Below are 27,640 nucleotides of genomic sequence, written 5' to 3'. Positions count from 1 at the left end.
TCTCCCACTGGAATGTATAAAATTAAGCAAGAGCTCGATTCTGAATGCTGAGTGTTCTGGCCTGCTCCAGTGAAGCACTTAAGTTTGTGACCAGCTATAAGCATGCAAGTAGCCCCATTAGCTTTCATGGGATTACTCATGCATTTAAAGTTAAGTGTGTGCTTCAGTGCTTTGCTGGATAGGGCCAGAATGGCCAGCACCTCGCAGGATGCCAGCCCCAGAGTTTGCAGGATGGGTGCTGAAGTCGTAAGGCCCAGATTTTTAAAGGTATTTAGACACCTACTTCCCTTTGATTTCTAGTGACTTAGATGGCTAAGTGCCATTTTCAAAAGTGATAGGCACTTAGGATCCTAAGTCCCATTGGCTTTCAGTGTCTGGCCCTGCCACAGCTGTGCAAGGAAATACTACCCCACCTTGGGATGCAGGCATAGTGCACATTTACAAAACAACCTAGAACAGGCTGGGTGACTCTCAGCACTGGGCACATCTGATCATCACCGGGATATAAAGGGTCACATTTTCAATAGTGGCTACTGCCATGGGATGGCTCAGGGGTTGGAAGCTCAGTTTGTGACACTCTGGGCCTGGCTCCCAGAGTCACTCAACCCTGGAAGGTCCAGCAAGTGAGCACTCAGCAGGTGCCATTGCAACCATACTCACTCAAGTGTAACGTGTCGCCCCGAAGTACTGCATCGCCTCAGGAGCAACCCAACGGTGTTCCTATCTGAATGTTTCGCCAGCTCAGCCATTTTACAATGGCCAAATTTGGCTTGCTCAATGTGGCTCATGTTAGGAGACTACAACTACTAACTTCAGACAGTGTCTATTTCCCAATAAGCCACCTTACTGCTCACTTGTCTCAACATGTTTGAGCCCTTTCCTATGCCTGTGGGAGGAACCTAGTGTGAGAGACTTGCTGTTGCTCTAGCAAGAAGAGCCATCAAAACTCAAGCCAACTGTTAAAGCCAAGATTTTCAAAAGCAACTAGGGACTTCGGGTGCCTCAATTTTGGGGTGTCCAATGTAAGATGCCATAAAGAGGCCTGATGTTCAGAAAGTTCTGGGCATACACCCTTTTTTGCCACCCCTCTGCTACAGCCTCTACTCTAGCCTGTAGGTTGGAACACTGTTCACAGCTGTTTGCCTGACTTGTGTGTGGTGGAAAGTTTGGGTTCCATATCAACCTGGCTACCTTGACTTGTCCCTGGTTGACCCACATTATGCCCGCTCTGATGGTCTCTATGAACCCACCCCTCATCCTTGAGTGGCCATTCCACCTATAGTTCCACTAAAGTGATGCTGAGCTCCTTGCCCTTCCACTTTGCAAAACCTTGGTTTATATCTAAGATGGCGCAATGCTGATGCCATTTTTGTCTGAATCAGAGACTGCCATTTTTCTTATGAACAATGCTGGCTGAACACTGGCTATAAAACCCATTTGTAAATGTTGTTACCTTCTTATCAAGGTATCCAGCCCTCCTTTAATATATTGTTGTCAACATTACCAATATAAGTAGCGTGTTTCAGGATAGATTTGTGATGCTGTGTGGGCCGAGCTACTCTGTGGGGCTTCACACCACCCTGATGGTAAATGTGCTTTCTTTTCAAAGGAAAAGGGGAGGGAAGGAAATCAATCATGCACTGTGTTATTTGGCTACCTTGAATCCAGTGGAAGTTAGGGGGAAATTAAAGACAAGAATTATACATCTGCAACTGAAATAGGTCCCAGTGCACCCTTTTTGCTCTCAAATTCCTCTCATGCCAATAAAATACCAGAAGATGCAAAACAATGGAAAATTGGTTCTTTGGGTATTATAGCATCTTGACTTAGAAGTGCTTTAACCTTAGCCTCATGCTTCCTGTGGGGCCTGTTGTCTTTGCTACATAAATACCGGCACTAGCAAGGAGCATGTTTCATCTCAGTAAAATTAAAAATGAAACCTTCACGATCCCATTGATTCTGGACATGTGCTATATACATTAATTGAACTTAATGGACTGAAAAACGAGCATTTCACCACATATGTGAGAGAATTATTTGTTGCACACATATTTATATTGGTCCCTTCCCCCCTCCTTCAAAATACATGTATACAGCTATGTGGGCAGACAAGACAGAAACCATTCTATTAGCCTGCTACAATTCTGTGCCAACTCCATTTCAGATATTTTTTTGTGCGACTGATGAGAAATTCTCCTGGGAAGTTCTTTGTCTCAAAAAGCTTCAATGGTAAAAAAAAAAATGCAGTGGCAATACAGAAACAGAGTTGACATCCAGGGACCCCAGCAGGATTGTTATTATGAAGCGAGCAGATGACGTTTGAATCCATCAAGCCATCTACATAGTAATAATAACACGTTATGAAGACCAAGTTATTAATGATTAATTAATTAATGGTCCACTCTTAAAAACATTATTATTATTTTGCTTTGGAAGGGCTATAATTTATCATGTTTCAGTCAACCTCTAACTAATAAGGTTTAGGGAGAAATTTTCCACTGTTCAATTTATCATATACCTCCATACTACTAGGTTTCTTGCACCTTCTGAATCAGCCAGTGATGACTACAGTAGGACATGCAGTCTGGAATTTCCTACGTTCTTAACGTGAACCTCACAGTAGGTGATTATTATTATAATCCAGTTCTATCATACTACTCTAATGTCATAGCCTAGTATCTCTTAGGTGAAGCGTGCCAACTTTTTAAATTCAAACTATTTAATCTTTCTATTATACACGTTCTTTATAGGAACACTGCCAAAATCTATATAAATTCTGTGACAAGGCTGCTTTTCAAAGCACACATAAGTCACTGCCAGGAAGCCCAGTCCTGGACAACCCTGAAATAATACTATGTGTCAGCACAACTAAGGAATGGGTGACATCAGGATCAATCAGATACCATTCAAGCTTTCATGGGGGGGGGGGGGGCATAAACAGAGAAGCAGTGTGTAACCTTTTTTTAAAATTATGAAAAATCCCTTGATAGTGGCCTTTTAAATACCAGATTCCACATAGTTGAGATGCTTTTAATTAACTAAACATTTTCTATAATTGAGCTATTATTATTGAGCTACCAGGCTATATTATTGAAACAAATCTAAAGGCCAGACCCCCTCCTCAGCTCTCTTCTCAGTGCAGCCCTATGAAGCAGTAAGGCAACATTTTGATGGCAGGTTGAGATATTTAAATGGCAGCTGTTTGAAGCATCTCAGAGACCCTAGCAGAGATGGGTCAGTGAGCAGTGCAGGGGAAATGAGAAAAGGTGTATTATAAAAGCAATTAAGCACCTGTTTCGCCTTGTAATCCTGGTGTGACAGGACACGAATGCAGCCCTCATCACCTTATAAGCATCAGGGTTAGGAGAGTTTATACTGGGTTAGGAAAGTGTGCCATGAATCCAGTGGCTAAAGTCCTCTTGTGCCCACCGCCTTTTTTTTAAGAAAAGTCACATGCGATTAAAACAAAAGATCAACAAACCAACCACCATAAATGACTAGCGCAAAAATAAATAACCCACATAGACTCATGTGAGGTGGATGTGTTGGATGGGAGGGTCAGGGTAGATGACATGACTTTTTCATGGCAAATAGGCGTTGTCCTGGTTTTTGTTGACCATTTATCAGTAACTATCGCTGATCCTAGATAGCTTCATGGTCACATGCAGCTCAAGCTTTGTAAACCAGACCCATCTGCAGCGGCCTGGTATGAAGTGGTTCCATCATCTGGAACCTGTATTTTCAGCTCCCTGGTGTTTATCATTGTCAGTCACTGGCTGGGCACATGTTACTTCAGTCAGCCCACAAGTATTGTCAGCAGCATTCTTTGTGTCCTAAAGAAACAGGCAGCCAATGTCCTTGTTGGGTTTGTTTAGATGGTTGCTGTTCCTCAGGAGTGATAATGTCGTATGACTATGTTTGGCAGAATTCAATGTTTTTTTATAATTTCGATGGAGAATAGCTATTCTTTTAGGCCTTTTTTATTTTTACTAATTTAAATGTACACATTTGTGCAATATTATGGCCATTATTTCAATTTGTATTGATTTAAATGGTCACAGCTCTGGGGTATCAGACAATAATTATTTAATGACAGGAGACACTGAAATTCCAAAAGTTAAAGCTTTATAACCATCAAAACAGAAACGGTCAACATCACATGCCAAAATATACAAAGACCATAGCCATAAATCAAACTCTCATAAGTTCTCAAGCAGTTTTCTTACTTTGCTTAGCTGTAAACTTTGATTATTAGTGATGGAAATATTTTTTCATCTGTTTGTGTGTGTACCATGAAAGTGATGTTTACTGACATTTACCAATAAAAATCTAATCCTTCCAAGCCTAAGTATGCCTTGGTGACTCCAGCATAGCTACTATCATCACAACCACATATGTTGCTACCCCTTTTTACTTGAAATCGAAGTCTCTCTTACTTGCATTGAAGGTATAAGTGTGGCACTCATAGTATTTTTCCTGTTCTACTTTCCTACTATATAGAGTCTTTTGTAATTTTTCCAGGGTTGATTGACTTTGGGTCCAGACGCTTGTTAGAGCCTGGCACTAATTTTTGTTTTCTATCCACCCATTAGTCTGTAGACTGGTGAGCCTAATAAAGCACCATGAGATGCGCTGCAATAGTCTAATCACTGCATAGAGAGGCCCAAATTGTATTGTTTCGCATACCACTTTCTTTAAAGAATTTATGTTAGAAATAACATATGTAAATTTCTTCTTTTATGCAAATTTATTTTAGGCCTTCACAGGCCAACATAAGTAATTCCAGATGCCCCTCTGTTTGTATGTCACACTGAACCCTAGACTATCTGTTGAGTCGTTGTGAAGCGATGGAAACAGCTACAAATATGGTTCAGAGCTCTTTTTGTTTATCACTGGGTTCAATCATAACTGGGAATCACAATCTGCTATCTTCCAGTTTTTAAGTTCTCAGCCATTTTGACTTTACGAACGACACTTGTGCCATGTAAAGCTACAGTAAGGCATATATCGATGCCAAGGCAAGAGTCCTAGACCTTTGTGATAGCAGCGAGAACTCAACCAATCAGCACCCTTAGTCTACAGGGAATTTGCATACCACAATTTCATTGGTTGTATGAGGGAGAGGGCCCAGATGGTGGTCCCATCTGCCAGACACAATGCCTCAGGAAGGCTAAAATGTTCCACTATAACATTAAACCGCGCAGGTATTTAGACAGTGCATCAAAAAGAAACACAGTGAAGCAGCCATTATTACTTGGCGTTCCTGATACACAAATTACCAGGAACAATTCACTATGTCGCACAATGACATTGATACGTTTGGGTGCCTGTCGATGAACTACATTCTGCCGCTTTTAAACATGTCTAATGAAAGTGTGCAGCTCCTGTTCATTCTGAGCTGGCTCTTTGTTGAACACTGATGAGCCACAGTTCACTTAGCTTCCCTTTTATCAAATTTCAATCAAGCAAAATACAAAGTGTTTTGAGTAGCTGATGGGGAAAACAAAATGTAGAGTTAATGAGAAGGGAACACGTGTGTGACAGGGCAGGAGGGTGGGGTTCTGGTGGAGGGCTGTGTTTATATAAAAGGCAGGCGTTTAAGAACATAAGAACGGCCGTGCTGGGTCAGACCAAAAGTCCATCTAGCCCAGTATCCTGTCTACCAACAGTGGCCAATGCCAGGTGCCCCAGAGGGAGTGAACCTAACAGGTAATGATCAAGTGATCTCTCTCCTGCCATCCATCTCCACCCTCTGACAAACAGAGGCTAGGGACACCATTCCTTATCCATCCTGGCTAATAACCATTAATGGACTTAACCTCCATGAATTTATCCAGTTCTCTTTTAAATGCTGTTATAGTCCTAGCCTTCACAACCTCCTCACAACGTTCTGGTAGGGGATGTGCATGTATTTCAGGGTGGGGGGCTTAAAGAAGGGTGGAGGTGGGAAAGACTTGGCTGGGTGTCTGGCAGCATGTTACGCCTCAGCGGCTCCCTCCCAAGCAGGGCTGTCTGCAATACTGGGTGAACTGCTCTCTGCTAGGCGCAGGCTCAAATTGCGTCCAGCAGCTGAAAAGTCAGGTGACTCTCCTGAGCCTAGGCTTTTTATGCACCTGAGCAAGCATCACCACCCCTCAACTTTCCTGCAGCGATAGGAGGGAATTTTTCCCCATGCGTCCCCTGCAGCAGCTTCCTGTGTGGGGACTCTCTGAGCTCAGGGCTCCATGTGGCTGCTCAGAGCCAGCCCTGTTCCGGACGAGAGGAGAGCTGGGTGTGTTTTGCCCGTTCACCTCAGTAGCTCGAACTGAGTAAGGCTGGGCCTAGCAGAAAGCCACCAAGCTGCATGCCCGAGGTGAGTACAGCATCCGTCTGCGCAGCCACTGTGTAGCGCACACCACTAAGTACCTCTGCTCTGCCAGCATGGTCAGCGGCTGTTACGGCTGAAAGCAATCAGGAGAATGCATTGTGGGTCATGGGCCTTTCTAGTGTGCTGCAGTGTGTGTGACAACTGGACAGGGTGTGGGTTATTTTTAAAAAGAGTTTTTAGTGTCCCACTTCCAACAAGCTCATGGACAACCGGTGGTATGCGCACCACAAATTGGGAACCTCCACAATTTCCCCTTTATTTACCTGTTTGTTATTGGTTCTGTCTTGGCTGCTAACCCATCTGTGTATAGTCAGGGATCAGCAGGCTGTGGCTGAACTGACCTATGAAAGAGCAGTGCCAAAATGAGCCTCTCATGAACTGAGGGCCATTATCTGTTATTAACACCTCAGGAATCCACTGGCGAGCAAGCAGAGATGGCAAGAGTGAGTATACGCTGACTCCAGCAACTACTGTGCCACTCACCGCTATCTATAGGACACTGATAAGCAGTGGTGGCAGATGGCATGAACTGCATTATTTGTTGGTGCTGCAATTTTTGGATGCCTTTAGAGGAGCCTGATTTTTGGCAAGCACCGAACACCTACCCTCGGGGTTTTCTGAGTCCCAGACTAGACTCTTTTAAGGTTTTTGTTATCTATCTATCTATCTATCTATCTATCTATCTATCTATCCCCATCCACCCCATCTATCTATCTATCTAATCTGGTAAATGGATGAATATGCTGTAGCTTTTAAACAAGACACTATAGGCACTTAGCTTCATGACATCAGAATCGTGATATACTGTATCTCCTTGGGGGTTTTTGGGGGAGGGGGGTCAGGGGGGTGCTAGCCTTCGGTGCCTTGCAAGGCAGGCTGGTTTAACTGAGTATGACTGTAGTATGTAGGATTGTTGTAGCCGTGTTGGTCCAAGGATATTAGAGAGACAATGTGGGTGAAGTAATATTTTTGATTGGCCCAATGTCTGTTGGTGAGTTGAAAAGCTTGTCTCTCTCTCACCAACAGAAGTTGGTCCAATAAAAGATATTACCTCCCCCACCTTGTCTCTCCTTGATTGTATGTATTTTTGTCTTTTCCCTTTAACGAGCAGTAAATGGAACTATAGTCTTTCATGCTATCTGGTGGATGGAAGGTACATAGTGAGACTTTGCTCTTTGTGCGCATACATGTTGCTTTATTATGTTTTTCAGACACATCGCTGAATAGCTTTCACTGCAGTGGCTCTGGCCTCCCTGCTGATTGGGCCGACAGCTCGATCCTCAAGAAGGTCAAGTAAAATGGAACTCAAGTCATTATGTGCCATTGAAGCAATTACACGCTGCTGACTCAGGGGCATTGATAATCAGCAGTCTGGGTGCTGATAGCGGTTGGTGGTGGCTGAGGGAAGGATGGAGGGAGTTGCAACTCCAATTTGTTCCAGTCTTAGCCTGCTTCAATAAGTGCCTCTCTAATGCTGTTATACGAGGATGAAATATGCCTCATAATGCTTTGCAGGTGATACAAAGCAGAGATGGATTTCCACAGGAGTGTGGGGAAAATAATCTCAAATTCTAGATAACCACATATTAATAAGGCTCTGAAAACAGACAATACTGTGAGGCAAAGCCCCTGGGACTGAAGGAGATGCGAGGTGTTCTCATTAAAGAGGCGAGAGCAGATGTATGCACACACCAATTCGGGGGACAGGAAACCGGAGCCCGTTACAGCTAGAAAAGTTTGAATAAAGCAAACTGTATTTAAATTAAGAAAGCAATAACTGATCAGCTCCCTGTGGGGTTTCCCTGTCGCTCTTCCTATCACCTAGGTCCCTGTGTGACTTTGCTGCAATTTCTCAGTGGTCATGTTTTCCCTCAGACTCATTTTCTCTACTTATCAACCTTATGAAAAAATCATTTTTTTTCTGTAAAGATCCTACTTATCTCCCACACACCCTCCCCCACCGTCTGTCTCTCTCTCTCTCCCACAACCCCCCCTCCTTTGTTAATCTCTCCTTTCTCTGTCCTCAGCTCCATTTTTACCACCTTTGTCTCTCTTTTCATTTTCCCAAGCAATGTCCTATGCTTTCCACCAACTCCCCCCACTTCCCTCTATCCCCTCAGTTCACCCTGTGCTCTCTTCTCTCTCCACTCAGCTCCTTCCTACCTCTCTCCCCTCTGCACTCCCCGTGTGTCCCCTCAACGCCCCCATGCTGCCCTTCCACCCCCTCAGCACTGGCTCCATCCCTCAGTTCCCCTGGTGTTCCCCCTCTATCCCCTCAGCTCACCCTGTGCTCTCTTCTCTCTCCACTCAGCTCCTTCCTACCTCTCTCCCCTCTGCACTCCCCGTGTGTCCCCTCAATGCCCCCATGCTGCCCTTCCATCCGCTCAGCCCCTGGTGTTCCCCCTCTATCCCCTCAACTCTTCCCAGAGCAGTTATGAGACCGACGCTGTAACAGGCATTAAGAGGAGTTGATCCCTTGCTGCCAGTTCTGAACCTGGCTCGCTGCCATCTTTTAATCATGAACCTGGCTGCTCTGCCATGCAGGGGAGGGAGCTGTCTGAACCCCCTGGCCCCACTGCATGGGGCTGGTCACAGCCCTGGATCCACAGGGCCGAGAGGAGGGCTTCGCACAAGTGGGAGAGGGGTGGGCAGAGCGCTGGCTCCACTAGCCTGCACACTGGAGCCCGTTCAGAAAGGGCAGTAGTCGGTGACAATAAGAGGGCAGGCAAGTGCTGCCCCTCTGGAGCAAGGGGGAACCAGAGACCAGACTGAGAGTGACACTCGAGTTCCTGCACTGGCCCTTGGGCATGCTGGATCTTAGGGCTACAATCCAGCCTCTCCACAGCTGCTAGATGGATCTGAGCAGCATCTGCTGACTATGCCAGCTCCTAAAGGGCTCCAGATCCCCAGACCTCCCACTGGAACATCCCTGCATTCACATTAGAGATACCTCTCCCCCTTGGGTTTATGGACATACACAGCTCATAGCAAGGCACAATTGCAGGTGCAGAAAACTCACTGAAAATCAGGCACTAAAAAATTGAGCCATGCATGTCAGCTTTAGAGGAGAAAGACCGGGCCGTGCTCCTGGATCTAATAACATGTCTCAGACACCTTTCTCTTGAGATGGCAGATGCTGGGAGCCCCACATGAATCTTTCAACAAGATTGAAGAGATGCTATTAATTGCTATCGATCATGGGTCAAGAAATTAAATTGCATCTGCAACTATATCTCTGAAAGGCCTAAGAGTAGTTAATGGATCTGCCTGGCCCAGGGCTGTGATTAATTAAAAGGGGAAGAGAACCACAAAATATTAAAATAAATAAATACATTGAGACGTGTGTGCTTATCTTTGGAAATATACAAATGGAGAGACTAGACAGCTCACTGGAAGGTAAAAATCACAGTTTAACTCTTTCTGTCCTGGAAAATCGTTAATAAAACTCACTGTGGACTACATTATTATTAGCATTTATTATGGGGGAGGACTCAATGGCGTCTGTGCTCCTAAAACCCTTAGGTGCTTCTGAAAATCTCCCCCTATTTGTATTACGCTAGCGTCTAACCCAGATCAAGGTGCTGTACAAACACATATTGAGAGACAGTCCCTGCCCTAAAGAGCTTGCAATCTAGGCCCCGATTCAGGAGAGCATCCCTAGTCAAGACTGTATTTTAACCATGCGCTTAACTTTAATCATGTGCTCAAGTGTGTTCCTGAACTGGGGCCTGGGTAGCTGAGCCAGACAATAGAGGGGTGGGAACACAGAGGTATGACCCGGTGACTTGCACAAGGTGACTCAGTAGGTCATTATGCAGTGTGGGTGTAGCCATGTCGGTTCCAGGATAGTAGAGCGACAAGGTGGGGGAAGTAATCATAGAATCATAGAATCATAGAATATCAGAGTTGGAAGGGACCTCAAGAGGTCATCTAGTCCAACCCCCTGCTCAAAGCAGGATCAATTCCCAGCTAAATCATCCCAGCCAGGGCTTTGTCAAGCCGGGCCTTAAAAACCTCCAAGGAAGGAGACTCCACCACCTCCCTAGGTAACGCATTACAGTGTTTCACCACCCTCCTAGTGAAATAGTTTTTCCTGATATCCAACCTGGACCTCCCCCACTGCAACTTGAGACCATTGCTCCTTGTTCTGTCATCTGCCACCACTGAGAATAGCCGAGCTCCATCCTCTTTGGAACCCCCCTTCAGGTAGTTGAAGGCTGCTATCAAATCCCCCCTCATTCTTCTCTTCTGGAGACTAAACAATCCCAGTTCCCTCAGCCTCTCCTCATAAGTCATGTGCTCCAGACCCCTAATCATTTTTGTTGCCCTCCACTGGACTCTTTCCAAGTTTTCCACAACCTTCTTGTAGTGTGGGGCCCAAAACTGGACACAGTATTCCAGATGAGGCCTCACCAATGTCGAATAAAGGGGAACGATCACGTCCCTCGATCTGCTGGCAATGCCCCTACTTATACAGCCCAAAATGCCGTTAGCCTTCTTGGCAACAAGAGCACACTGTTGACTCATATCCAGCTTCTCGTCCACTGTGACCCCTAGGTCCTTTTCTGCAGAACTGCTACCTAGCCATTCGGTCCCTAGTCTGTAGCAGTGCATGGGATTCTTCCGTCCTAAGTGCAGGACTCTGCACTTGTCCTTGTTGAACCTCATCAGGTTTTTTTCGGCCCAATCCTCTAATTTGTCTAGGTCCCTCTGTATCCGATCCCTACCCTCTAGTGTATCTACCACGCCTCCTAGTTTAGTGTCATCTGCAAACTTGCTGAGAGTGCAGTCCACACCATCCTCCAGATCATTAATAAAGATATTAAACAAAACCGGCCCCAGGACCGACCCTTGGGGCACTCCGCTTGAAACTGGCTGCCAACTAGACATGGAGCCATTGATCACTACCCGTTGAGCCCGACGATCTAGCCAGCTTTCTATCCACCTTACAGTCCATTCATCCAGCCCATACTTCTTTAACTTGGCGGCAAGAATACTGTGGGAGACCGTATCAAAAGCTTTGCTAAAGTCAAGGAATAACACATCCACTGCTTTCCCCTCATCCACAGAGCCAGTTATCTCATCATAGAAGGCAATTAGGTTAGTCAGGCACGACTTCCCCTTCGTGAATCCATGCTGACTGTTCCTGATCACTTTCCTCTCCTCTAAATGTTTCATAATTGATTCCTTGAGGACCTGCTCCATGATTTTTCCAGGGACTGAGGTGAGGCTGACTGGCCTGTAGTTCCCCGGATCCTCCTTCTTCCCTTTTTTAAAGATGGGCACTACATTAGCCTTTTTCCAGTCATCTGGGACCTCCCCCGATCGCCATGAGTTTTCAAAAATAATGGCTAATGGCTCTGCAATCTCACCCGCCAACTCCTTTAGCACCCTCGGATGCAGCGCATCCGGCCCCATGGACTTGTGCACGTCCAGTTTTTCTAAATAGTCCCGAACCACTTCTTTCTCCACAGAGGGTTGGTCACCTTCTCCCCATGCTGTACTGCCCAGTGCAGCAATCTGGGAGCTGACCTTGTGCGTGAAGACAGAGGCAAAAAAATCATTGAGTACATTAGCTTTTTCCACATCCTCGGTCACTAGGTTGCCTCCCTCATTCAGTAAGGGGCCCACACTTTCCTTGATTTTCTTCTTGTTGCTAACATACCTGAAGAAACCCTTCTTGTTACTCTTAACATCTCTTGCTAACTGCAACTCCAAGTGTGATTTGGCCTTCCTGATTTCACTCCTGCACGCCTGAGCAATATTTTTATACTCCTCCCTGGTCATTTGTCCAATCTTCCACTTCTTGTAAGCTTCTTTTTTGCGTTTCAGATCAGCAAGGATTTCACTGTTTAGCCAAGCTGGTCGCCTGCCATATTTACTATTCTTTCTACACATCGGGATGGTTTGTTCCTGCAACCTCAATAAGGATTCTTTAAAATACAGCCAGCACTCCTGGACCCCTTTGCCCTTCATGTTATTCTCCCAGGGGATCCTGCCCATCTGTTCCCTGAGGGAGTCAAAGTCTGCTTTTCTGAAGTCCAGGGTCCGTATTCTGCTGCTCTCCTTTCTTCCTTTTGTCAGGATCCTGAACTCGACCATCTCATGGTCACTGCCTCCTAGGTTCCCATCCACTTTTGCTTCCCCTACTAGTTCTTCCCTGTTTGTGAGTAGCAGGTCAAGAAAAGCTTTGCCCCTAGTTGGTTCCTCCAGCACTTGCACCAGGAAATTGTCCCCCACACTATCCAAAAATTTCCTGGATTGCCTGTGCACCGCTGTATTGCTCTCCCAGCAGATATCAGGGTGATTAAAGTCTCCCATGAGAACCAGGGCCTGCGATCTAGCAACTTCTGCTAGTTGCCAGAAGAAAGCCTCGTCCACCTCATCCCCCTGGTCTGGTGGTCTATAGCAGACTCCAACCACGACATCACCCTTGTTGCTCACACTTCTCAACTTTATCCAGAGACTCTCAGGTTTTTCTGCAGTTTCATACCGGAGCTCTGAGCAGTCATACTCCTCTCTTACATACAACGCAACTCCCCCACCTTTTCTGCCCTGCCTGTCCTTCCTGAACAGTTTATATCCATCCATGACAGTACTCCAGTCATGTGAGTTATCCCACCAAGTCTCTGTTATTCCAATCACATCATAGTTCCCTGACTGTGCCAGGACTTCCAGTTCTCCCTGCTTGTTTCCCAGGCTTCTTGCATTTGTGTATAGGCACTTAAGATAACTCATCGATCGTCCCTCTTTCTCAGCATGAGACAGGAGTCCTCCCCTCTTGCGCTCTCCTGCTTGTGCTTCCTCCCAGGATCCCATTTCCCCACTTACCTCAAGGTGATTAAGCTTGTCTCTCTCTCACACAAACAGAAGTTGGTCCACTCACCTTGTCTCAGTAGTTCATTAGCAGTGCTGGGCCCAGAATCCAGGCCTTATGACTAGCCTATCCGTTAGGCTGCACTACCTTCTCTGAAGGTACTGGAATACGCTCCTTTTCCATGGCTATTCAAACATTTAGCTGGACAGGGATGTTAACATGAGCTGGTCACGCTCTGCATTGCTGAGATGACTGCAGGTGTATCCTTTTGTGCTGTGCCGCTATAGTATTGAAACTGCTCAGAGAAAAGAGTGGCAGATAGACTACTGTACAATACTGTGCAAAATACCTACTAACTAGTGATGAAGGATTTTGTGGCTAATCAGCTAGGGACAGTTTGTGAACAGATCCTGAGATCCTCCCCAGCGTGTATCCCCTCAAGCACTGCTCCCTGTTCACTCAAAAAGAGAGGGGCAAGAGGCAGGCCCATGGCCACCTCACTATGCAGCTCCATATGGGAGCAGACACTTAGCCTGGGATTTTCGAATGAGTGTAAGGGAATTAAGCATGCAATTCCCACCGGCTTTCCATGGGTACTCTTTGAATCCAAGACTTAAGGGCTGTCAGTGACTGCACCACTCTTGCTGATGAGGAAGTCTGAGGAACAATGGCACAGTTCCTTAAAGGTATTTAAGTGCCTGGAGTTAGGCACCTAAATACCTTTTGAGGCTCTGGGCCAATGTCTCACTGTGGTGGTGAGGTTCTCCACACGTGACAAGAGTTCTACATTGGTGCAAACCTACCTTGCAGCTACTGACTGTGACCTGCAGTGTGAGAACGCACGCAGTCATTCCATTCACCTGTATTTCATAATAGATAGGGCTCCCGTTTACTGAGCATGACCCTGCCTTTGGACTCCCAATACCAGCCATGGGGCGTTCTGAAAGGGGAGCTAGGTAAAAGCTGTTGAGCTCTAGCAGCAAGTCAATATCTTTCTTACTCGGCGTTGGAGATATCTGGGCTTTGGAGGATCCAAGCAAGAAACCAATTGGATGACAATCCCTTTTCACAGAAACTCCTAAGCAATGCCAAAGTGAAGCGGTGGCAGTCCATGGTGCAGATTAATGCCAGCCAGCAGGGCTGAATGTCTATGGCTGTTGTAACAGATGACTGCCTAAGTATGTGTCAACTAGTCATTCAGCCATGTAATTGGTCATGTCCCTTAAGTGAGATGAGCCTGACCACGAGACACATTAGAAGGATTTTTAGTCTATGTGGTGAACATGCGCTGTATTGCGTGACACAGAGAATTTGTATCGCTACAGCAAATGCCCATGTCCATTGAATAACAGGAATAACGCACAACTGTGTCCACAAAGGGCTAGATGGTGCCTTTAGACACAGCCCTGAACAAAAGGTGCTGCATTAGGACTCAAAGATAACCTTATTGTTATAGGGACAGTCCCGATTTTGGGTTTTTTTCCTTATATAGGCTCCTATTACCCCCCGCCCCCTGTCCTGATTTTTTACACTTGCTGTCTGGTCACTCTAGATACCTCACTAAGGTACAATTCCTCCCCGCACCTGGCCTCATACCAATAGTCATTACAACAGCCCCAGGATGACTCTGCTGCGTTGGGCCGTGCATTGGATGGGCAGGGCCAAGGTTCTGCCCATCCACTCCCTGCTCATTATCCCATCTCAGAGTGGAGTAAAGGAGCCCATGGCACCGGCTTACTCCCATGCTAGTGTGTAAAGGGAGGGCGTACTAGCTTATGAAGGCCTGTAGTGCAAGACACACTCTAGTCCCAGATGAGATGGGTGCGACCAAGAACCCTATTTCTTAGAATGCACCATTTGCCTCTTGTTTGTTTTTAAACTGGAGAAACAACCCACAATTCAAAGCACCTTGTATTTTTACATATGTAAATGCCCTGGACCATGGATCTCCCTGCTACTACAGACGGGCACGAGCCCAAAGCCTTTAGATGTAGGCACCAGCTCTTGGCGCAGCCCTTCCCACACTAACAATGGCAGAAGAACAACCGGGCACTATAGAACAACAGGAGTAATCCAGAAAGGGGAAAAATAACCCACCAACAACATAAAATGAGGGATGGATGAAAAATACCACCCTTCTGACAGAATTGGGCCTGATTTTGTTATGTCAGGGCCTGTCTAGCATATAATCACTTCAGACATGTATAAGTGAAGGACTGGTTCTTATTTACACTTGTGCTCCTCTACACCATGAAAAGGGGCCGCAGTGTAAATGCGACTCAGGTCCAGCCTATGTACAAGCGCTTTCTTGCCAGTCCATTATGTAATTTAACAATCACGCCACAGAAATCCTTTCAATTCTGTTCTGTGGAACAAAAGCCTTAATTTCACCCAGGATATTGTCATCTGTTTTTCTGATCCCGGTAGCCTAATGTGAAACCAGTGTTACTTCTCTGCTGAGCAGTGACAGATGTCCAGGGCCTTGCAGGTCAGCTTCGCTCAGGAGGAGAACTCAGAGATGTGGGGTCTGGATATGTTCTAGGTGTAACTGGCTTTCTTTACACTCTCTACCAATCCTGGAATGAGGTGGTCAAATAGCATGCTGGCAATTCTGCCTTCCAAGCATCTCAGGCCAACAACAATGCCTGGTTCCCATGGAGCAACCCTGTCTCAAATATTGACTCTAATCAGAACCAAGGTATAACGCAAACTCTCCTGCTGTTCCCATACTTTCCTCTTAACTGCGTACCCCAAACTAACACATCACGCCTTCCCAAGAGGCAAAACTTGCTCTCACACTAAGAACACTAACCTGGAAGACTTGGTGTAACACCAACAACTGGTGCCACCTGTGATAACAATATCAACGGCACTGGGCTTTAAGCTAGCTCTTTGTTTCCATGCTACCAAACCGGAACAGCGCTGGGCACGTTGGCTTTGTCCGCTGCTTCAAAGTCCGTTGCTGGGTAAACTAAAGTACAATAAAGCTGTCTTGCCCACAAGCTACATAGTCTCAATTAGCCTACCTCAAGTGTCTCTGCTGCTTAACATGGCCTGTCTCTGCCTGGCCCTAGGTTACCTCCCTTGCTATTTCCCTGTCAGTCTCACCGGCCTTGTATTACTTTATTCTGCCTCCCAAACCCAAAACTTCCCCTTGGGCACTTTCTCAGTGCCTTCCTGGTTCATTGATGGCTTTTCCATGCGGCAGCTGGGCAGTTTTGGGTTAGGGTGGCTATTGAGCAGGCATAGAGCACACAACTGCAGCCTCTGGAGTGGGCCGTGTGTTAGCACCAATAAGCTGCCCACAGCCCTGCTTTTCACAGGGGCCCATATCCTCAAAGGTATTTAGCCTTGTACATACCTATCTCATAGAGCTAGAAGGGAGCTTGAAAGGTCATCAAGTCAAGTCCAGTCCCCTGTCTTCACAGCAGGACCAAGTACTGTCCCTGACAGATTTTTGCCCCACATCCCTAAATGGCCCCCTCAAGGATTGAACTCACAACCCTGGGTTTAGCAGGCCAATGCACAAACTACTGAGCTATCCCTCCCAGGTAGCCTAGTATAGGAGAGTAGCTCACTGGCAGGTCCTGAGGGTGACTGCCTCTTGGAAGTGATCAGAAGCATGGATGGGTTTCACTGTATCTCCCTGCAGCAATATCCATTTTTTCGTATGAGCACGGCTTGACTGCTAAATTCAGCAGCTTGTTAATTTCCTCCTTTTAAAGTGCAACACCATTTTTTCCACAATACCTGGTCTCTCTGCAAAATGATTTTCCAAAAATCTAAATTAAAAGTCCCTGTATTGTTTATCAATCCACATCTAAACTGGCTGGGGACGAGAGACAGGGTCAGTTCCTTCAGCCCTTTTTCACACCCAGCAGCTCTTTACTGTGCGAGGTGTCCCACTGAAATCAATAGCACTGCTCACGGAACAAGGGATGATTCAATGCAAGTAGTAGTATGAGAGTCTGGCCTTTAGAAAACAATTAACCAGCATAGCCTGGGATATAGATATGTCTAGCTTAATTAATAATATTTTGCATGTGTAGTGCTGTGCATGTTCCAAGCACTGTACAAACATTAACTACAGTGATTAATCTGTAATTAATTAGAGTAACTACTAATTAGGGTAAATAACAGTGAATCTCTCTCTGTAGGTATCAAATTGATTTTGTGAACTGAAAGCAAATTATTACGCTGATTAGATGGCATCAAGTTTAAAGTGGTACCACAAGGGGAGTGATAGCAGAGGGGTTAAAGGAAAGGACCAAGGGTCAGGACGGTGGTGTTCACAGCACTACCGTAACTTTTCAGTGTGACCTTCGGCAGTCATGTGGCCCCCTCTGTGCCTCAGTTTCCCCATCCGTAAAATGGGGATCATGATATTGACCTCCTTTGAAAGCATTTTAAGAGCTGGGTATTTTATTATTTTCCATTAATGTCTGTTAAGGGGCTCCGAGATCCTTGGCTGGTAGTCACTAGAGAAGTGCCAAGGACTATTACCATTTTGGGACCAGTCAAGCTCTCGCTATCACAGTACAAGACCTCTGGAGCAAAGCTAGTGTCTTGTGTAACTCGCCGTCCTATTGTTAGAGTTACTGGGCTTTCAATGCACTGATCCAGATACTAACTTTGCTGCACCTGGGGACATAAGTGTGTAGGCTAGAGTTGGGCAAAGGCACAACAGCTCATACAAGTTCAGGAGCCATCTTGTAACAAATAAATGAATGTTCAAGAAAAGGCTGCGGGAAAGTGCCGCAGCTGGTATAAATCAGTGTCAGTCCATTAACATCAGTGCCAGTTTACACCAGCTGAGGATCTGGTGGTTTAACCTACTCTGCCAGAATCTAGGATCTCCTCAGCTATTTACAGCCACCAGGCGAGCTCCTGCAGTCTCGTCTGCACAGCTTTACTCCAGCAAAGCCCCCCTGGAGATCCCTGAGACTGGGCTGTCCTGTTTCATTTGGAACTGGAGGAGCGTGATGAGCGGACATGTACTTTGGGGGACGAGTGGCAGAGTAAAATACACCAAAAACATTTTTTTTGCAGGTTAACACACTTTATATTTAACAAAATAATTTTTAATAATATATTTTTTACACATCAAATATTGTTGCTAGAACCCCATATTTTTACAGTCAAGTGTGGGGGGTTTGTCCCATTTGTTTTTCAGGCACACTGTTGTTCAGAGCTTTCTGAAATTGGCTAGTCATTGACAGCTAGCCGGTTACAAGTAAATATGATGGTCCCTTATTTAACAGTAGCAGTGTACATGGGCCACATTCTCAGCGGGTATAAATCGTAGCTGACTTCAACAGCGCCATGCTGAATTCCGGCAGCTGCGAAGCTGGCCGCAATAAAACTCAAATGGGGAGAAAATAAGAATACAGAGGCAACAGACTGGTTGCAAACAAAGGATCCGGTTCTCCTACCATTGACGCCGAAGCGAGCCAGAGCCGCAGCTGGTTTACATCAACATGGCTCCAGTGATTTCAGAGGAACTGTGCTAATTTAAAGCCGCCGAGAAGCCATCCCCAAGAGTTTGCCATGGACTCTAATAAAAGCAGCTTTGGGGTCCAAAGTCTTAACAAAATATCATAAATAAAAAAGCAACCAATGGTTCAAAAGCCGTGACCTGGTTATAATAGAACTGTAAAGTGGTATCACTGCTTTGAGGAGGTCTGTCACAGTATTGGGTTACATCTTCAGGAAGATAAACAAACAGGTGTCAGGGCTACGAAGCCTGAAAGTAAATAGCTTGCAGTGAGACACCAGGAAAAGACTCTCTCTGGCTGCTAACAAAGACCACAGAGCTGCCCTCCTCCAGCAGTGTTGGTAGCTGCTTTCTGAAGATGGCTTCTCAGTGTATACACCCTTTGCCCTAGTAAGTCCTTGCCATAGCTCTTGGTGTGCTTATCCTTTGATGCAGAATTATTACATCTTGGTGTCCCAGTTGCATGTTCTCTTTTCGTTCCCCCAAGAAGGACACTGTAGCTTCTTAATAATGGATACATCATGGCTCTACTAAAGGTTTGCTTTGTGTTTCCACCCCAGCCACATCATTTATTTTTTATTCCCATGAATGTGAATTTCAAAGCTGGCACTAGGCTACCTTACTGCAAAGGAAACCATGTCTCTCCGTGCACAGAAAGCCTGGACTGCCTCTACTTTGTGTGGGCATGAATAAATCACGCAGGGATGCTCGTGAATGATTCAAGAGTGCATATTATCTATGAATGGTTGCCACAGCAAAGTTCCAACCTTGGTGCAGACCGGTGCTCTGCAGAAGGGGCTCTTGCTGGTCAGCAGGATGGCAAAGCTATTTGTATCGCAAGGAAACCAGTTTACTCAAGGAGTTAAGGGGCCAACTCCTCACCACGTTCATTTTAGGAATGGCTCTTCCTGGAAATAACTGCTATTAGGAGGGAAGACTTGTAATGTCTGGGGGAGATGTTCTGATCCTCTGTCTCATGCTGAGTAGCACCTTACTTCGTGAGTGGACCCATTGGCTTCAATTGAGCTACACCAGGAGGAAGGTATGACTCCGCATGGAGAGGAAGTTAATAGTCTGGCCTTGTATGACAAGTGTGATTGTAAATCGTGGGAACTATGTCTTTGCAGGCCTAGTTCACTGGTAGCCCATCACTGAAGTCAGTGGGAAAAGTCCCAGGGCTTCATGTAGGGATCAGACATTTAAACTTGATCATTTGCTCTTGGGCTGCTAGGGTCTAGGAGGGTCAGAGGTGCGAGGAGCATGCTCATCTCCTGGGAATGGGGTTTACAGATGGGTTCCTTGGCCATCATGGTCACAGGCCTTGGGGGATGGTGAGAAAGTGAGGGGCTCATTAGGAGTGTTCTCAGGAAACAAGATCTTGTCCACTGTCCATAGGACAGGAAAACACGCTCTGCCACAGCTCACACCATGTATGTTAATAAGGGCACAGGTTTAGCTTGCTCTGTGAACAACCAGTTGTCCATGTCACTATTTCTGCTGGTGCTCCAGGGCAGTTTTGTGATTTTAACATTTTTTAATCACATCCCATATTTTAATTCATAAAAAAAAATCTCCAGAAAACAGCTGCAGAAATTTCACTGGGGGCTGGTCAGAGATGCATTCAGATCTGCACTTGCAATAGCAACAGTGGGCCAAAGCTTGGGTCTCACTGAGGTCAAGTGAAATTTCGCCATCGACTTCAGTGAGACGAGGGTTTGGCGCAGAGTGGTGGTGGCACAGTGATAAGGTAAATGCAGACGTAGCTCAGGGAAGCTGCATATTGAAACCAAATCAGAGGGCTAATGTCAATGCTGATCATATTCACAGTGGGTCTGCGCATGTTGACCCAACAGTTTATGCTAGCAGAAGCCACAAAGGGCCAAACTAATCACTGGTGTAAGGCAGCACACGTACACCAGGAATGTACGTGTATCCGAAGTGATTACAAACAGTCCAAAGCAAAGAACTTGATTGAGGCGGGTGACAAATGGGGCACATTTTCAACCTCGGCTGCAAACGTAGTGTGTGTCATTTTCCAAATTATTTTGGTTCGTGTTTCCCCATCATGTTCATCGGTATCAAGGAAGTTGCATCCACCAACTGCTGTTGTCCGGCATCATTTAGTGATTTGATTGACAGCTTTAATGCATCAGTTGTGATTATTGTGTAGATTTCTTCAACTTGATTGTCCCCACTTGGTGGAGAAAGCATAACACAGACAGAGCATTCCTAGCGGGTGGCCAATCCCTCTTTATCTGTGCATCTGGTCCGACCTTTCTGCAGTTTACAGCCCAGATTGATTTCTTCCATCTATCCATCCCTCCATCTCCCATCTCTATTTTAGCTTTAATGATTTTAGCATCATTAAACATTTAAAAAGTACTCATTCTTGTTTAACCCATAACCTTATGACCCAGAAGACCCTGGCTGTGAGAAAGTTTAGGAAGATGCTAAAAAAAAAAAAAATCACAACAGCAAAAATGCAATTCACACTGTAGGAAGTGATAGATAAGCTACAAGTATGAGTGAAGGAACCTCTGCAGGTATTTCCCCTTCCAAAACCTCAGCTACTGAGTCCCCATCAAGCAAAAGCAGATTAGATATCTAGCTACGGGATATATATTCTGTATACGGTGTGTGAGAGAACTTTCCTGTTAGCAAAATATTCACTTTTGTTAACCCTAAAAGGTTTTGCTGGTGACCCTATTGCAGCTGGCAGGAGGTTTAACATGTGCAGTGTAGAAGCCATTACATTTGTCTTTTAATAGACTTGTCATTGGTCTGGATTTTGCCTCTACAGAGTCTGCTTGCCGTGGCATTCGCGTTTTGAACACTGAGCAGGCTTCCACCAGTCCCCGTTGTGACAGTGACAGATGTTACACGCATCCACTTTCACTTCCATGCCAGCCGGAATTATGGTGGTTCCTGCAAAGCAGTTTGGACCTGGAAACACACATACAAAATAAATAAATAAATTAAAATGGGGGCTGGGTGTGTATGGAAGGAGAGCAGGGGAGCGGGAAACATGGTGGATTTGAGAGTTAGACCACATGATAATCGGTTATGAGCAGGGAGTGTGATGAAGTCATCCCAAAGTACAACTCCTCCCCATCCCTTCAAATCACCAGGCAGTCCCACATCACCATAGTCCATTAGCACCAGGCAGGAAATCCTGGCCCGATTGAAATCAATGGCAAAACCCTCATTCACTTCAATGGGGCGAGGATTGTGCCCATTGTGCAGTTAAATAATGTTTTTGTAGACGCCCTGAGAGTGCTGAATTGGTTTCCAAGCATAAAACAAAGCTTCAAACATTTAGCTTCCTTCACGACCCTCCCCATTCATTGGATACTTGGTCACGGTCAAAGGCTTCCCCTGAGCAGCTGATTGGTAATGCAGTGTCCCCTTCCTCCTAGACTGGCTGCAAGACCGCAGAAAAATATTGGGACTAAATCTTCAGCTGGTCTAAATTGGCAGCGCTCCAGTGAAGTGAATGGAGCTCTGCCAATTTATACCCGCGGCTACTATAACTCCCTCCAGCTCCTTAAAATCAGTCCCTGGGATCCTAAGCTGGTTCCCTGATAACAATGAATAATTCACAGCATCCATAATTGATTTGTCTCCCAAACAAGCTTGGTTATAGATTTTATTTTGTAAAGGGGATTCCTTTAATCTGCTGATCTTGGACTTAAAAAAAAAATCTTTATTAGACAATTTCAAACCCAAGTTGCTTCTGAAGTCAGCAGGATTTTTGTTTTCTCATGCTCATAAAGGTCCAACAAATAAAACATGGCACGGCTGGTTATGTACATGCAATGCTTCTCCCGCATACACACCCACTAGCGTTATACTGTGAAATACGGAACCTCAGATCTCAATAAAATCAATGCTGAAAAGTCAGAGATGTGAGGGGCTGTAGAGTTTTAGCCTCTTTGAGGACTGTCGGCTGCATTATCCCAATCACCAGGTGAGCTGATTGTAGAAGTTAAATTAGCTAAACCAAACTGATCTGGGAAATTTGATTGTCACATGTATTCAGTATTGCCCAAAACTATGGTCAAGTGTAACATCAACTGTCTTCTAGTCACATTTTTTTGCATCTGTTTTCCTACTACCTGGAGTGAATTTGCAATAATATTTTAACATCAAAGCACATGAATCACAGGCTAGCTCTAGAGCAGATCTCGAAACGAAACTTAGCACTGTTTTAAGGGAAAGCAGCTCTTTCCAATATGTATTTGTTTATCTCTCTCGTAGTGCATTTTAAATCTACATTTCAAGAAAAAAATGCATATCTGCAAACGTGTATATAAGTGACTGTGAAAGGGGGAGGCTCAATTGCATTCCAGGCTTTTAGTATTAACTAACAGTTGGAGCTGGTTAGGCATTGGCCATGGAGTGATTTTTCTAATGGAAAATGTGGTTTCTGCCAAATTATTATTTTTAACCTGAAATACTGATTTTGCCAAAAAAAAAAATTGATTTTCCATCAGGGCAAGCCAAAGTGAAATATTTTATTTTGTGTTGGTTCAACCCAAATTAGAATATTTCATTGTCAGAAATGACCCCAAATGTTTCCTTTTGAATCAATTCAACCAAACATTAAACTGCATTTTCTTATTGTGGTTCTATTGCCTTACAGGAGTTAGAGTTCTGGCACCGATTCAAGCTCCCAAGAGAGCCACATCTCCTGTATCAGGACAAAAACCAAATGTTTAAGTGTCAGAATTTCTCACGGGACAGAATTTCAAAACTGCACTCAAGTCTACCTACCATACCAATGTTAAGAGTCCATTGAAAGTTTATTTCATGCCATTGGCATGGTGTATGTGGAAATGTTAATATAGTCATTGTTCTCAAGCTGTCATCACCAATAGCTCTTTCCCATTCAACACAACTCCCAAATTGACATTGACTAGCTGCTTTTTGGGTGACCAGACAGCACGTGTGAAAGATCAGGACAGGGGGTGGGGGTAATAGGAGCCTATATAAGAAAAAGACCCCAAAATCAGGACTGTCCCTATAAAAATCGGGTCATTTGGTCACCCTAGCTGCTTTATTGGGGCTCCACTGTGGTAGGTGCTATTCACACACATTAGTAAGAAACAGGCCCTGTCCAAAACAAGCGTGCAGTCTAAACCGACAAGCCAGATGATGGATGGGGAGGAAATGACTTGTCAAAGGTCACAATAAATCAGTGGCAGAGCCGGGTCCAACACCCAGGTTTCCTGACTCCTTGAACAGTATCTCATCCACTGGATCACCTGCCTTTCTTGGCCAAACCTTTGGAAACCGAAGGAAGTTTTAAGTGTACATGTACACAGACAGACCCAAGTACACACTGGAAATGCTCTTCAAGTTTCTTGCGTTTTGAAAGATTAACCGTTTGCACGACATTCCCTAGACTTAAAAATGGGGACTATTGGTGGAACTGGTAATCTGTCCCCAAACCTAAGTATATAAACACTGCATCTATTGCACTGGTCAGCTACTTGAAAGGTTCCCTCCATTCTATGGACAACAGAAATATTTCCATACGTATGAATTCAATAAAATAACCTTTCAAGTGACTTCCAGTTAGGCCCTGTGCTTTAACCTCACTACATAGGTAGAAATACAGTTCAAAACTTTCTTCTCCCCCTCCCTTCACAAATCCATTTGCAGGGATAACATTTGTGGCATCGCATTAAACAAAAGGCGGGTGGTGAACTTCACACATTTATCTTAACATTTGCCCAGGAGTTTCGCCGGAAAACTGGAGCTATTATGAGCAAAGCAAGACGCCTGGGCACTCTAAATTATAGATGAGTCTAAATCAGCGGGGCAATCCATTTAATGGGAAGGAGGTGAAATGCACTATGTAGCTTGGTAGGACTTACTAGTCCGTGCCTGTCACAGGCATGACTGGGAATGGGGTGGTCTGACTCCATACCAAAGATGTTTGCATTTTTACAGCATCAGAAAACTATTTCTTTCCTCTCATTAGCTTTATTAGTACCAGGACTTGATAGTATGCTTCTCAGGGTACGTCTTCACTACCCGCCGGATCGGCGGGTAGTAATTGACTTATCGCGTCTCGTCTAGACGTGATAAATCGATCGCCGAACGCGCTCCCCGTCGACTCCGGAACTCCACCAGAGCGAGAGGCGGAAGCAGAGTTGACGGGGGAGCCGCGGCTGTCGATCCCATGCCGTGAGGACCCGAGGTAAATCAATCTAAGTTATGTCAACTTCAGCTATGGTATTCTCGTAGCTGAAGTTGCGTATCTTAGATCGATCCCCCCCCCCCCCGAGTGTAGACCAGCCCTCAGAGCTCACAGGTTTAAATACAACTGGCCACAGGTTTGACATTGCTGGTCTTAACTACCCAGAAGTAATTTAGATAGTTGTCAAGCAGAATAATTGGTGTTTCTTGGCTATTATTCACATTTAAGTCATCCTCCCTTTAATAAGTGCTGCTATAAATTTACATCAGCTTTGTCTCCGCTTCGACTGTCCACGCTAATAGAGTCACAATAAAAGCATATAAGTGAGACACCTCTGATGACTTTCGCGCTAGCATTTAGAGCCATTATATACACCCTGTATCTGCTACTTTACTACCATCCACTTTCATACGAATAGGAACCACATCCTTGTAATCTATAGGTTAGTGCATTTGTCTCTGTTCCCCAATTGCCTGGCAGACTCTGGTGTGCTAAGGTATAGCCAAGGTACTCAAAAGTAACACACCCCATGTTGGGAGAGGAAGGAAGCTCTTGTGGTTAAGGCATAGGGCTGGGATCTGCATTCAGTTTTTGTAGATATACCTATCTCACAGAACTGGAAGGGACCCCAAAGGGTCATTGAGTCCAGCCCCCTGCCTTCACTAGCAGGACTAAGTACTGATTTTTGCCCCAGATCCCTAAGTGGTCCCTTCAAGGAGTGAACTCACAACCCTGGGTTTAGCAGGCCAATGCAGGGTGGTTACCCCGCTCCTGCCCTGAAGGGCTTTAAACAGCCCTGGGGGAAGATGGTGGCTGGGAGCTCTAAAAGGTGGGCTGATTGGGGAAGCGGCATAGCTGGCCTGTATAAGAGGCTGGGAGCCAGGTGCCTAGACAAACTCCCTCTAGCTTCTGAGAGGGATATGGACCTGAGCAGAGTACCTGAGTGGAGCAAGGCTGGGGAAAGGCAGAGGAGCTAGGGAGGCTCCAGCCTGGAAAGCCCCAGGCTGTGGCCTAGCAGAAGGCCAACAGGTACTGGGGGTTCCAGGGGGCAGCCCAGGGGTAGGCAAAGGCAGCAGGTCCAAACTCAACCTTGCTGGTGATGAGTAGGCTGATACTGCAGTCTGCACCAGGGTGCGGGGCTAGACAATGACTGGCAGTAGCCTTATACTGAGGTGAGGTGGGGATAGTGGGTGGGGGTTCCCTGGGGAGGGGAGACCCTGAGACAAAGGGGTTACTGCCAAGGGGCAGTACCCCAGATAACAGGGCACCGGGTCCAGGAAGGACACGGGGGCCAAGCGGCAGCAGGACACAGGCCTGCAGAGGGTGCGCCAGATGCTGGAAGAGCTAATTCCCGAGACCACCAGCAGGAGGCACTGCAGCAGTGAGTCCACACACTGCTACAGCTCTGTCGCTGACTCTGGGCAGGCCATTTCATCTCTGTCCCTCAGGTCCCCATCTGCAAAATGGGAATGATTATTCCCGTCCTGTGTATTTAGACTATCAGCTTCTCAGGGCAAAAGTGTCTCTTACTAGGTGTTTGTCCAGCGCCCTGCCCACGGCATTCCCAATCTTAGCTGGAACCTCTGGGCGATCATACAAATAATGGATAATAAAAATAATCATGTCGTTACCAGGTGGTGCTAGCGTCATAGCTAACATTGTAGCAAACAACTTTGACCTTTCAATGGCCATCCAGGATCTCCTCCCTCGTCCTTTTAAAGGAGTGCTGTGCCTGCACTGCAGCTTTAAAGAACAAGGCAGAGACGCGCGAGTGCAGTAGCATGAGAAGTGTATCGCCTCGGAGTAATTCCGTAAGGCGGAGTCAAGCATCGGCTGTGTGGGCCCTGGTTGACTTAAGGGTACAGCCAGGCCTCCAGAAAGACCCACGAGAGCAAGGGAGGGGCTTCATGTGATCTCAGGCGTGTTTGAAAAGAGCAGGTCTGGCCCTTCTGCAAGAAGGGGGGGCAGGGCCAAATCCATGTGATTCTGGCCAAGATGAATGCCTAGAAAAAGGAGAAGGCTGAAATTGAGGCACCTGCAGTGGGACCCCAGCAGATACTAGCACAGGTTTGGGGGCCTGTGTCTTTGGAGAACACTGGTACTTGTGGGATATATTAATGACCAAGGGCCTGATCCAAAGACCATTGAAGTCATTGGGCATCTTTCCATTGAGTTCCGGGGACTTTGGATCAGGCCCCAATAGGTTGGAGTTAAGGCTGAGAGTGCATGTCAGCAATTTACAGTAAAATACGGTAAATAGATATTGAAAATATCCCCAAACCAAGTGTGACCACCCCAGGAAATTCAGAGCCAAGGTTAAACTTAAAAGAAATCCAGACATGTTAAGGTAACATGCAGTTAGGGCACCCAAACAAGCTAAACTCTGCCCGCTAGGAATGCCATGCAATACCCACAGGATTATGATTAATGCATTTTAATGTTTGTAATCCAAGATTAGAGTGTTGTCCCATCCCTCACCCCCCCCGCCCCATGGTGTCACTACAGGAAAAAGAGTTAAGGTTGTTTGAATGCCTTAACTGAGCATTTCCATTACTCCAAAGGGGCCTCTTTGAAGCACACGGCATTTCTATGGCTGTGTATGTGTTTGGTCTGTATAGCTCTTTGTCTCCATCTAGTGGCTGGAACATGTAAAACATTTATGAGTCTGCTGCTGCCATCCACTAACAAACTTTAATTCCAGACACTCATGCTTTTAAGATCCAGAGGTTCCGGGTTTAATCTGCATACCCGACCCAG

General features: G+C 45.7%; 1 protein-coding gene across 3 annotated transcripts in view; it reads right to left on the bottom strand.

The window, feature by feature from the left end:
* Nucleotides 1-27,640, bottom strand: part of VWC2L (von Willebrand factor C domain containing 2 like) — a 158,586-nt gene that overhangs the window by 33,182 nt on the left and 97,764 nt on the right. The window contains exon 4 of one of the 3 annotated variants that reach the window (XM_005312151.5): nucleotides 18,244-21,621. The exons of 1 other annotated variant lie outside the window; for it this stretch is intronic. In XM_005312151.5, coding sequence (XP_005312208.1) covers nucleotides 21,473-21,621 — 149 coding nt within the window. In that variant the 3' untranslated portion in view covers nucleotides 18,244-21,472. Of the gene's footprint in view, nucleotides 1-18,243; nucleotides 21,622-27,640 lie in introns of those variants that run through there. One more of the 3 variants, XM_065562149.1, reaches the window with a different exon arrangement.

The sequence above is a fragment of the Chrysemys picta genome, chromosome 11 (genome assembly GCF_011386835.1).
Source record: "Chrysemys picta bellii isolate R12L10 chromosome 11, ASM1138683v2, whole genome shotgun sequence".
Lineage (NCBI taxonomy): Eukaryota > Metazoa > Chordata > Testudines > Emydidae > Chrysemys > Chrysemys picta.
Note: the sequence above shows the minus strand (reverse complement) of the source record. Positions and strands in the feature narration are given on the sequence as shown.